The sequence below is a fragment of the Corvus kubaryi genome, unplaced genomic scaffold (assembly GCF_017639235.1).
Source record: "Corvus kubaryi isolate FWS band 111438036 unplaced genomic scaffold, C.kubaryi_AGA036_p1.0 37353, whole genome shotgun sequence".
Classification (NCBI taxonomy): domain Eukaryota; kingdom Metazoa; phylum Chordata; class Aves; order Passeriformes; family Corvidae; genus Corvus; species Corvus kubaryi.
The window spans coordinates 3,562,049-3,574,404 of record NW_024581115.1 but is presented as its reverse complement, the minus strand read 5'-3'; the positions used below and the strand labels follow the sequence as shown (position 1 = coordinate 3,574,404).

The window sequence follows — 12,356 nt, the reverse complement described above, 5'->3', positions numbered from 1 at the left end:
CCGCTCCGCGCCCGCTCCCCCTCAGCTGCGCGGCGGCGGCGGCGGCCTCGCTCCCCGGACACCTCCGGGCGGGGCGCGGCGGGGCGGGGCCGGGGCAGGACCGCCCCCGGGGCGGGGCCCGCTATGCAAACACGCGCGTGGGCGGGGCGTCGCATGCAGATAAAGCCGCGCCGCGGCCCCGCCTCTCTTTTTAATCCGGCGCGCTCATGAATAATTCAGCAGCGCGCTCGCTGCAGCCAGTCAGGGAAGGGCTCCGCGCCGCTCGCGGAGCGCGGGCACCCGGCACCGGGAAAGGCGAAGGGGCGGCGGGGAAAGGCGGCCGGGAAAGCCGCCTCCGGGGCCGGGCTTCGGGGCCCTTCCTCCCGGCTGCAGCTCCACGGGGGAACTCCCAACTTCCACGGCTTTGCCTGTGAAAATAGACTACAGAGTCGAAGCCTTCGCTGGAGAGACGGACACAAGTGTGGCTGCACAGCCCGGCAGCAGCCAGCCCGTGTCCTGCTGCAGGGGACAGCAGCTGGACAAGGAAGCTGTACTTATGTAGGGGGCAATGGCAGGCAAAGGTCTGCCCACTCTGCATCCATGCAAAAGCTTGAAATTATCTCTGACAAGGGTCCAGTAACAGTATTTCACCCACGTTTTCAAAAATGATGTTTTTCAGTTAAACACTCAGTTCTCTCACCTTCTTGCAATGCTCAGCCAATCTACATCACAGGCCAAAATGGAGTATCAGTCTGGATCATGCTCCTATTCTGGGGTGGGTAAAGGCACCATCAGATATTACGGTGCTTAGCAAGGCAGCCACAGTTTCTCAATCATCCCTGCAGTGGTTATTACATTGTAATTGTCTTGTGCTGAATCAGGGAGTCTCTGCCCCAGCGAAACTCACTGGGTGGCTCTTGCAGAGTTCATCGATACAATTCCACCTTGGCGTAAGGAGACGAGACTGATTGAAATCAACAGGAGTGAGTTTGACCTAATTCCAGGACAAACATGAGCCCTGTGGGTCAGGCTGGAGCTCTCCCGGCTGAGCTTGTTCTTAGAAACTCTCTTCCCACTGCCTTTAATCTGTTGAACAGTCTGGGAGAATGCTGAGGGCAGATGGGGCTGCCAACCCTGGCTTTAAGGAGAACTATCAGAGCCAAAGCACTGCTGGAAGGAGGAAGAGGAAGGCGAGGGAGCGTGGGAGGAGTTGCCAGACCCTCACCTCGGCAGAGCCCTGGCGACTTCCAGCATCTGATAACCGGGGTGTGTGTGTGAAGCAGAAGCAGGTGCTGGTGGCAGAGCCACGGCACCCTGGGCTACGATACCTCTGACCATGCAGGAGGAAGATGAATGAGGAAGAAGTGTCGTGTGCCGACAGGAACTACACGCGGATGTCGGGACACCTCCAGGCTCTGAGTCACGCTGCCCGCCCCGGGAACAGGGCAGCGGCTGCATCCAAGCATAGAAGGCGTGGGAGCAGGGTTACCAGGGTTACACAGCCACAGGGCTGTATGACCTTGAGCAGGCATTCACCAGCTGCTGCTGCTAGGGTCCCAGTAGCGTCCACAGTCTCCCTCTGCATAACATTTCTAGGGGAATTAAGAACCACACCAAGGAGCTTGCATCGTTGGAAAAGGGTTTTTTTTATTGCTTAGCCTTCTCCATATCTCCAAAAGGAATTTAAAAAATACCAAATAAAACACATCTAAACCAGTTGCTATTACAGTTCTGAAAACTTTGATACCAAACACAGCCATGCTTAGCTCACTTCCACCCACTGAACAGACCTTCTGGCACCTGGCACTTTTGGCATAGAGGCTAAAGAAAATTTAGTACCTGGATATCCTGGTGGAGAGCAATGGTATCCTCAGTTCAGAGCACAACAGCCTCAGGATTGGAAGGTTCATTAGGAATTTGTAGCTTGTTTCTTTACTCAGGGATCTCTCACTTGCAAGAGAAATAACAAGGATCCACAGCCAGGAAAGAGGATGTTGGGCTGAAAAAGAGGTGCTGCAGTTCAGCCCTGGTGAGACTATCAGATGCAGCATGCTGATAGTGGTGGTCAAGTCTTAGCATGGCTTAACACTGTGTGGCCAAAATGCATCTCAGCACAGCTGCTGCAGGAGGCCTTCTGCAATGCTCTGGGGCTTTCTGACCTCTGGCTGATGAAATTGTGTTCAAGGCACAGTTTCCTGCTCTCAAGTGTCTGGAAACTTTCCTCCAGGTGACTGAGTTTATGGCCATGCCTTTTACAGACCAGAATCTGATCTGATGGTTGTTGGCACAGCTGAATGACAGAGGCTCAGGACACCAGCACTGATCAGCTTATTCTGTCCCTGACTGACCTCAGTGACACTCCAACCATTCCATTGGTGTAGCACAGTGGTTCTTTACATGTGACAAAACAATCACCAGCAAAGTGTTTTCTACTAGACCACAGTCAGCAAAAGATGACACAGGAAAGGCAGGTTGGTGGTCCATGAGGTGAGAAAGCTGGAGAGCCAGTGGCTTCAAGAACAAAGCAGTGTGTACTCCAGCCCAGAAACGCCCAGCTAAGCTGAACACACTTGTTTGCTGCATTATGCCTGAGCCATCTGGCTGGGTGAAGTCTGTAACAGCCAATAAAGTGGCCAACTTCCCAAGGTTCCAGTTATCACAGGCTCTGTTTTGTGTAATATTTCATTAATCAGGAAAACAAGTCTGAGTAAAGCTCTTCCCTTCATCCCATACCATTTCTGCAAGTGACAGCAACTTCAGTGATTAACATCAATGGGCAGCTTGAACTCCTTCAGTGAATAGAAGGTGATTTCTCCATGATCCACCAGAGCAAACACCAGAGGGACGTCCCCACTCAGATACGTCACCTGCTTCAAAGCCCGCAGGGATGGGATCTGCTCATCAAAGCTACAAAGAGAAAAAAAATCTTGTTTGTTCTCCAAGCAGGAGGAACACAGAGGCAAAGCTGTCCTGGCCAGCCATCACAACAGCTCCCTTTAGCCTGACGAGCTGGTAGTGATCCTCCCCACCCATTTCAGTACAAGCAGGAGGCTGCCAGCCCTGAGAGTGAGTACCCAGCATGCTGGGAACTGGGAGCTGTTGAATCCTTTGCCATAAACAAGGATAACTGCACACTGCTCCATGCTGTGCCCATTAGATGCAGCTCACAGGGATATTGGCAAATGGCCAATCCACTGCAATCTTAATACCTTTGTGCTGGGAAGATCTTTAGGTTGCTGGGATCAACATCTGACCTGCTTTTCCCTCCTTTTGATTCTGCAGAGTCTGTTTGTTCATCAATGAAAATATTAATGCAACAAGGATCATCCTACTGGCTCATGACATACCTTGATAAAACTGCATTACCACCTTCCTTGCTCTGTCTACTACAGCTGCAGAGAGCAGAGGGACAGTTTTAGTAAAGCAAAATGAGAAAAGGCAGAAACTGAACTTTGTACCTAGCTATGGAGTTTAAGTATCAGGTTCTGGATCCTGTAAGAAAGGGGACACCTACCCTCTGTTCCTAGTGATCTTAAAGTTACACTTGACAAGGATCAAAATACTGAACCCATGGCTCAGAGCCTGTAGCAAGCTCTGGGGACATTCATCTCTGCAGAAATCACAGTGATCGGCACTGACTTGAGGATTCAGCTCCCTCAGCACTGGGTTCTACCTGAATTTCACAAGCATTGCATAAAAGCTGTGGCTTCTTTCTCCTGACTCCCATAATATTCAGACATGAGCAGCAACCAGATGACCAAATAGTGTGGGTTGAATGCAAGGGCGGGGGAGAAGGAGAGGAATTGTCAGCCACAGCCTCCAACAAAGGAGGAGGAACTGAAAGGGAAAAAAAAAAAAAAATCCTGGGCAGGACCACCCTCAAGGGAGACACTCTGATGATCTGTAAAGCTCACAAAATGCTGGGTCATTTACAGATCATTAGGACTTCGTTTCCACAACAACAACTGCAATGGGTACCTCCGAACACACATCCTGACATGGGGCTTCCCAGGGTTTGTCTTCTTAAACTTGGACACGGCATCTGCTTGATACACGTTGAAGTCTATCTTCATGGCCTCTGGGTCCTCCTGCAGCCTGCAGGGGAACACACCCACACAGTATAGGATCGAAACACTGCAGGGTATGGATACAGCAGAGAAAAGAGGGAGCAAAAACTCCTGAGGCCTGACTAATTTGGGTCCCTTGATAGGTTTCACTCCTCAAAGGACTGACCTTGCAACTGTTTTATTTACTTTCCAGAGCTTTCCCGTAGTCAGACCAGAGCAAGATCCTGGCTCACATCTACCCCACAGCCTTGCAAAGAAGCAGCACTAACAAAGACAGGAGAAAAGCACTGCAGGGACTGCACACAAGCACCACAGACTCTGAGGCAGGAGCAGAACCAAAAGTCCCAAAGCCAAGGTTTTATAACCACTGTAGCAGGGATGGCAGCACATTCCAGGGACGAGGCATAGGTGAAACCCAATCAAACCTCTGGAGGAGATACCTGGCTGGGGTGCAGAGAGGGAAGGGCAGGGTAAGAGAGCAACTCTGCTGTTTTAACTGGCCTGGAAAGCCCTGGCTCTGTTGCTGCAGGAGGCGGTACTGCATGGAAATGTACCCCCTCACTAGAAATGCAAGGGGGTCATGGGGCAGAGCACTGTATCCTCTCGGCACCCTGGATGTGAGGCAGCTCCCAAACTGCTGCTGGGAGCACCTCACAGACCTCACAAGCAGGGACAGTCACAAGACACTCCGGCTCCCCAACAGCTCCAAGCTGACTGGCTGGATACTAACCGGGAGGCTCCATCCAGGATGTGGGAGGGCTGCAGCACACTGATCTGCTGGAGGAGCGCAGCTGGAGGGAGAAGGAACGGGAAAGGATCAGACCACCAATTTCCCTCCCAGGGCACTCCAAGCACTCTACACCACCCACAAGCCTTCCTCCTCCGACAATGGTTGGCAGCTCCACAGTCACCACTGGCTACTTCAAAGACCTCAACTTCCTTGTCTCCTCCCAGCACACAGCCCAGACGTTCTGCAGTTGCTTTGCATCTTGCTGGCCCTGACTCCACATGTCTAACAGCCCAGCAGGAAGGACTGAAATACAGCAGGACATGGGGAATGGATTAGAAGACCTCCCAAGGCCCTGTTTATCCTGGCACTTGAGTGGGCTATAGAAAGATTCTCCTGCTCAAAGTACTGTCCCCTGTCCCCAAAACTGATGTTCAGTTTCTCCATGTGATCCCGTTTGCTGCTGCATACCAGGCACTCTTTCACAGGGCTGGGAGGGAGAGAACGGTCCCAGTTCCCAGAGCCACTACCTGGCGAGGTCACTTCTTCTGGCCGCAGCAGTGGTGTGACAGCTTGGTCCCACAGGTGTGACGGTCGTTTCCAAACCCTCTGCTGTCTCCTCTGCTCCAAGAGGGCTTTGTACTCCTGCCAGTTGGAGCAGCGTCTCACCTCCTGGTCGGTGTTGACACTGCTCTTGTACCTGCTCTCCCTCTCCCATTGCTTCCTCTCCTTCCGTGACAGCTTCTCCTGCTTCTGGTTGATCCGTGTGCACCAGGAAGCTGCATCCACCTCCCTGCCCGGCACGTTCTCTGGCAGAAGCCTGTTGTCAGGGGAGGGCAGGTGTGTGCATGGCTGGTCTGGGGCCACGTTGGGAAAGGTGATGGTGGTAAAATCCCAGCGGGGTGCATGGGTACCAGTGCTGCTCTCCTTGTGGTCTCCAACCTGCCTGCTGGAGAAGCTCAGAGAGTGCTTTTGTCCTGTATCAAGGGGAACTGGCATTGACTCCCCCTCTGCACTGCCAGCATCTGATTCCTTTGGCTGCACTGACAAAGCCTTTTCATCCATGGGAATGGAGTCTCCACAGTCATCTCCATCTTTGCTGGAGGTCCCTTCAGCTTCTGGAAGGTCCTCAGATACTTTACATTTCTTCTCATGCGACCTAAAGACAAAGGAACAGTAAAAAATTCAGGGAGAGCATGTGGTAGAACTTCATTTAAATCCTGCCTGCTCCCTGCTAACAGGAAGAATGCAGTCTGCCAAGCCTGAAGGAAGGACAGCAAAGGTGGCAGGAACCCCCAGACAGGTCTGCAAATCCTTGACAACAACCTCCTGGTTTGTGAGACAAATGAGAAAAGAAAAAAAGCAGGCCAAAACTAAGCAGTGAATGCCAAATGCAGAATAAACTTCTGAGAAGTCCTGCACAAGGTTTGACTTCAATGCCCAAGAGAATCCCAGCCTTGATTTGTATAGACAATGTTCCCAACCTGCCATGCCAGGTCCACACCCCAGACACTGACCCAAACACCTCCATGCAAACATGATGGACTTCAGCCAAAGCAGCGCAGGCCAGGCAGAAACCTGGCTGCCAGCACCTCTTACTGGTGTGAGATTCAGACCCTGATTCCAGAGAAGACAGGGCAGTTCTTAGACCAGCAGTTTAATCTCACAGTTCCTACAGTTCCACAATTCCTCGGGCACTGATTTACTGTTAACAGGGACTCCCCAGCCTCATCCTCCCGTTTCTGAAAGGCTGACGCCACCTCCTGGGAACTGTCAGAATTATGAGCAAAATTACTTATTGTCAGTTTGTGGTGATGTTTTTGGACATGTGCAAGCCCCAGGATGCAACTCTGCTCTCTGCTGTTGAGTCTTGGCAGATAAGTTGGACTGAAGAGGTGGGTAAGTGAGAGATGTGCACTGTGGTAGCTGTGCTCCTGCTAAAAAAGGGTAGGAGAAGGCACCTGACGTGTTTCTTCTGCACTGACCTCTCTACCCTTCTCTTGTGGCATCTCAGCACCACAGCTGGGGGATTGAGGGCAATTTGCCCCTCTTAACCCTGGCATGAAGCACACACACGACAAAAGGGAACACTGCAAAGCGTTCAGGAAAAGCGCTGCACTGCTTGGGGACAGCCAAGAGCAACTGTGCCAGACAAGGTCACCCCCAGCAGGAGGGCCTGGGGACACTGCAGCAAAGCAGCTGCTCCTGAGCCAGCGTGGCCTGAAGAGGGTGGGAGAAGACTTTGGGCCACATCCTTACTGGGGGCTGGAACTCCTCCTCCTCTTGCAATGGTGTTTCCCAGAGCTCTTGCAGTGACTTTCCAGGTTCAGCTGCCTCTCGTAGGCAGACGGGACAGTGCTGGAAGGAGAGACCAACACAGAGGCTGAGAGCAGGGCGAGGTAGTGGAACTGCCTTCTGCTCAGCCCCCAGGATACAGCAACAAAAGGTACAGAAAACGCCCAGGTGGGACCAGTATGGCCCTCAGTTCATGCCCCATTTCATGTTCCAAATCACCTCCTTAGGAGGGAGGAGCAAGGAAGGGTAGAGTGCCACTTTTAGCCTTTAATCCTCCCAAGAGGTAGAATGCAGGGCCAAAGTCCTCTTCTCTGCCACTCCCTGGGGCCAGGCAGTGGGTACAGAGAGTCTCAGGGTCTTCAGGAAGGATAAAGCAGCACGAGAAGGAAAAGTTGGTTACCTGGGGTTGAATCTCAGTACAATATAACCCAGTTGCTTCAAGTGGCTGAACACCTTAGAGGAAAGGAAAGCAATAAGGTTAAATGACAGCCCTAAACACAAACTATTTACTTCAGTTCCATTATGACTGAGTGGACACAGTGGGGCAGTGGCAGAAGAGAAAATGCCAGGGTTAGGACCCAAAGCAAAGGTGGGGAAACAGGAATTGAACATCTGGAAGATGGGAACAACTGAGGATGACTTCCCTCCCAGATCATCCTACCCTGCTTCCAGCCACTGGAAGAGCTTGTGTGGCAGAGGCTGGGCTTTGTGCCTTCATCCTCCTGCAACAGCTGGAGGTCCCAACACACCTGGTAATGTGACAGGCTCATTGCCTCCTGGCACAGCAGGGTCTCGTAGGCTTCCTGGACTGACAGGGGCAGATCCCTGTAAAAGAGCTGGACAGAGCCCTGCAGGGCAGAAGATTGGTGTGAGAGTCACAGGAACAAATCTATGCAAGCTCACACCAGTTCTTTCCTACTGATCCTGACAGCTGGTCTCAGCACCCTCCTTGACGTGATATTCATGTCTCCCCATGTGCCACCTGGATTACTTTCAGTCCCTCTCCCATACCCAGTTCCCCCATACCCTGGTTTTATCAGCCAGGTAAGAAGTTCCCACCCACAGCTCTCAATTCCTGCTCCAGCTCCTGCATCTGTTTGGAGGATGCAGCTGGGAACAAAATGCTCAACTGATAAAATAATCACTGTTTTGAGAGATAATTTAACTTTGATGATCTGAGTGATTCAGAACACAGCACAACAACAAAAGCACTTACAACTAGCATAACTGAGAACTGGAGCAGAAGAATCAACAGCAGCTTCAGGAGGCATCAATTGGTGCCTCCTCAGAAGCATTTACTTTCTTTACAGATCCAGAGATCCCATAGGTAACTTCTCCAGGGAATAACAAATTACCTCCAGGAGACTGTTTTAAGCTACACCTCTTTTTCCTCCTTTTTGTTTTTTTTTAGATGGTGTTTACTCATAAAGAAAACAAAACCCTAGGAACCACACCTTTCCCATGAGATAGGCAGAAGGCACCTCACTGGGCTTTTCTGCTTTTGGGGGGATTTTGTACTCAGCATCTGACTAAACTATTTTATTGCCATCAATTTGTTTACAAACTATTTGTCAGAATGCCAGGGGTAAAAAAGCCCCACCTTTGCTGTCAGGATTTAAAGGATGGCATCAGACACTCACAATCTGTTTGTTTTGCTAAGGGATAAAAGTTCCCTTTACATCAATGCACCAATTGTACTGATAACAGGCTTTGGTGGAAAGACAAAAAAAGACCCTCTCTACCGCAAAGAAATCCAGCTGAGCCCTAAGCAGCATTTCTGCAAACAGAGAAGCACTGAACACAACATGGTCTCACTACTCTGTCTACCACATTTAAATTTCATTCTGCCATATGTACTGGGAAGAAATCCCAAGCAGCAACCCCAAAGATCTCTGCTTGAGATGAATGAACCAGCCACAGATCCAACTAAGACACGCTGTCAGTGACACAGAGGCTGCTTGAGAGGACAAGGTAAGAACCCACACCTGGTGACAAACAGCTCCATCAGCAATACACTAAAAGAGACAATCCCTTGAGAACCAGGTGTTTATCAGTTGCTACAGCTCCTCCAATCATTCAGTGAGGACCCAGTGCCTCGGCCCTACTTACACACTCCAGCAGGTACAGAGCTTCCTCGGGCAGCAGACACTGTTTGCCTCGTTCCGAGAACCCCATGGTGTGCCAGAACTTCCCCTGGAACAGGAGCACAAATCCCTGATGGACTCTGGCTGTTCCCTGCTGACAGCCAGGCTCCCTCCCATTGCAAGAAGTAAATTAAAGAATCTGTGAGGCAGCAGGAGATGATGGCACTGAGCACACTCTGTAGCACTCACCGCAGGGGACTTCAGCTCCACGATGCCCTGTTCTGGCTTCCACTCAGCTTTCACCAGATTCCCCCTGAGAAGGTTAAAGATTAGTTTTTTACCACTTGTGATTTCTACAATCAACTCCTAGTGTAGCAACACAGCAAGCTCAGGAAGGTGTCAAAAGGCAGGAAATTTCCAGGTGGCATTTTTACAAGGCACTAGAAGGACATCATCCCCTGGATCTAGCAGCACCAGTGTGTCATCACCAACCAGTTAAAAGTGTCTGTGGTCAGCACCACAGAGGCATGTCCCTAGGCCACAGCAGCCTGCTGGAGATGCATGGCCTGAGCCAGGCTATGTGGATATTGAGGAACTAACACAGGTCATCCAGAGAAGCTGTGGCTGCCATATTCCTGGAAGTGTTCATGGCCAGGCTGGATGGGGGTCTGACAATCTGGTCTAGTGGAAGGTGTCCTTACCCACAGCAGGGATTTCAATGGGGTGATGATCTCTAAGGTCCCTTCTGACCCAAACCATTCTGTGATTCTGTATCATACTCAGCTGCTGCCAAAGACATCACCGTACCCCACCCACAGGGACTCACAGGGAAAAATTAATAGCTGCAGGCCAAGCAGAGAAAGTATGTGTTGAGAGGCAGGTGTGAGTGTCTCCCAAGTGATAAGCTCCAAAGTCTGGCAGCATTGTTGAAACCACAAAAACTGATAAACCAGGGACACTGGCCCCTGGTCAAATCTGCACAAGGCCACACAGGAGCATCAACAAGACACTCTGTAACATGGATTATGCCCAAGAAGGCAGTGGCTGCAAAGGCTACAGGATTATACACACCCCTGTGAAAACCAAGAGCCCTGTGAGGGACTTTCTGAACCCACAGGTGTGCCAGCATGTCCCCGTGCTCCTGCAGGGACAGCCAGGCTGTGTCGCACTGCTGCTGCTCCAACCCGGGCACTGACCGCATGTGAACTGCGGGGGTCTTACTGTGCTGACCAACACCTCCTGCTACCAACAGCTCGATCCTGCCGTAACCCCCGAGCTGTGCTCTGCCCGCCGGCATCCCCCCTTCCAGGGAAAAGCCATTCCCAGCGCCGCTCCCGGGACAGACTTACGGCCGCTCCGGGCGCTCCTCGGACAGCAGCCGCCACTGCTCCTCGCAGCAGCGCCGCAGCCTCTCGGCCTGCCGGGCCGAGCCGTCGGGGACGAAATCCTTCTGCCCGCGGGGCCTCCGCGGGGCCTGCCGACCCTCCGGCTGCTCCGCCGTGCTGCGGGGCGACAGCGGGGCGCTGAGGGACGGGAGAGCGGCCGACAGCCCCAGTACCGGGGCTCCGGGCCGCGGGCAGAGCCGGGGCACCCCGGACTGCAGTGCCCGGTCCTCCCGTACTCCGGTGGCCACACCGGATCCCCGTACCGGTGCTTCCCCTCGTACCGCGGGTCGCCCCGGTATCTCCCCGGCCCCCTCATCGGAGGTTCCCCGCGGTGCCTCCTTTTCCCCGGTACCACGGTTCCCCCCAGTGCCTCCCCGGTCCCCCATAGCGCAGGCTCCCTCGGTGCCTCCGCTTGCCCGCGGTACCTCCTCAGCCCCCTCACCGCGGGTCCCCCCGGTGCCTCCCCGGTCTCCCCCTGCCCGCCCCACCTGAGGCGGCGGGACCCGCCGGGCTCCATGGGCACGTGCCGGACGAGCGGCCTTCCGCCGCCGGGCAAGAGCGCCGCCAAGAGGGGCGGGCGCCTCCAACGCGCCCCCTGGCGGCTCGGAGGACTAGGAGCGGCGGGGACCGGGCACCGGGAAGGGAACCCGGGACGGGACCGGGAAGGGAACCAGGGAAGGGACACCCAGGGCCGGGCACTGGGGAGCACCGGGTTTTGCCCCGGGATCTGCCCCAGACCCGCCGTGCTGAGCTGCCCCCGCTTAACCCCCGCCGCTCCCGCGCCCCCTCCGCAGCCGGGATGAGGAGAAGGGAGGGTGAAACGAATGGTGGGTTGGAATAAAGGGCAGGAAGCTCAGGCAGTGATAAATGATACGGGTAAAACAGGCTGGATTTAAGTTTAAAAAATTTTTTTAAAGTTTATTTATTGCTAATTAATATTAGTTCCAGGCTTGGATATCTGCTCTGTCCGGGGCTTCTGGGGAGCAATGCAGCCCCTGGACCACCTCTCGCTCTCCTCTTTCCTGCAGCCATGCTGCTCACAGGACCATCTATCACGTTTTTCCCCCTCTCTCCTCACTGCACTTTGCCCTTCCTTAAATACATTTCCCCAAAGGAAAAGACATTCTTAAGTAATAAATTCTTAATAATTATAAATAATTCTTATATTCTCATCTATTCTTAAAATCTTATAAATTCAATAAATTCTTCAGCACATTTCCCCAGCATCACTGATGGGCTCAGTTATTTCATGGCCGTGCCCTGCCATGGGGCTGTTGGAGCTGTGTGGAACCAGCCAGAAGCATCTGGATGTGGCTGTGTCCTGCCCACTGGGGCAGGAGGATTGTCCCTTCAGTGGTGTCACTATTTCTCCTATCTCAGGCTCCAGCAGCGGCCAGTGCCATCAGCTGCCTGGAGTATGGAGCAATCCAGTGGGGCTGGAAAATACAAAATCCCCCTGCACCACAGCCTCACACCTCTGCCAACACGGCTGGACTGGCTGCTTCAGGAGGCATGGACAGATCTGATGGGGAAACGCACCAGAAGTTCAAGTTTCACCTCAATCCTGTCTCCTGTTGCTGTGGGATATCTCACAGGAGGCACTGAGCGTCAAGCAGGAAAAACACAGCTTTTTCCCCCCACCAGAGGCCCTGGTTCCAACTGTGGTTTCCCAATAAAAGCCCTTTGACAAGATGCCAACATAGGGAGATGAATGCAAAAACCATTCCCTTCCATTTTCCACTGAAATGATTCAATTTGCACTTCCTGCCTCATTATTTCCTCCTCCTGAACTGAGCCTTCACCTTGTGAGGGGGTCAAG

The 12,356-nt window shown here is 52.7% G+C and overlaps 2 protein-coding genes across 11 annotated transcripts in view; both read right to left on the bottom strand.

Annotated features, from left to right (window-relative positions):
* The window catches only part of LLGL2 (LLGL scribble cell polarity complex component 2), a 33,551-nt gene extending 33,529 nt beyond the window's left edge, over positions 1-22 (bottom strand). For all 6 annotated transcript variants that reach the window (XM_042032542.1, XM_042032543.1, XM_042032544.1 and 3 more), the window contains exon 1: positions 4-22. The gene's annotated coding sequence lies outside the window, so the exon portion shown is untranslated. The remainder of the gene's footprint in view (positions 1-3) is intronic.
* A 1,586-nt stretch (positions 23-1,608) lies between these two features.
* TSEN54 (tRNA splicing endonuclease subunit 54) lies at positions 1,609-11,095 on the bottom strand. 5 transcript variants are annotated; one of them, XM_042032541.1, is made up of 12 exons: positions 11,026-11,095; positions 10,502-10,654; positions 9,402-9,465; positions 9,178-9,261; positions 7,818-7,916; positions 7,469-7,521; positions 7,033-7,131; positions 5,304-5,932; positions 4,777-4,837; positions 3,958-4,074; positions 3,327-3,371; positions 1,609-2,886 (listed from the first exon to the last, which is right to left on the bottom strand). In XM_042032541.1, exons 1-12 carry the CDS (start codon positions 11,052-11,054, stop codon positions 2,736-2,738), a joined length of 1,584 nt encoding a protein of 527 aa, XP_041888475.1. In that variant the 5' UTR covers positions 11,055-11,095; the 3' UTR covers positions 1,609-2,735. The 5 variants fall into 5 exon arrangements, with proteins under 5 accessions (XP_041888475.1, XP_041888472.1, XP_041888471.1 ...); XM_042032538.1 differs by lacking the exon at positions 11,026-11,095 and having other exon boundaries at positions 1,609-1,978; positions 2,713-2,886; positions 10,502-10,938; XM_042032537.1 differs by lacking the exon at positions 11,026-11,095 and having other exon boundaries at positions 10,502-10,938.
* Positions 11,096-12,356: the final 1,261 nt, after the last annotated feature.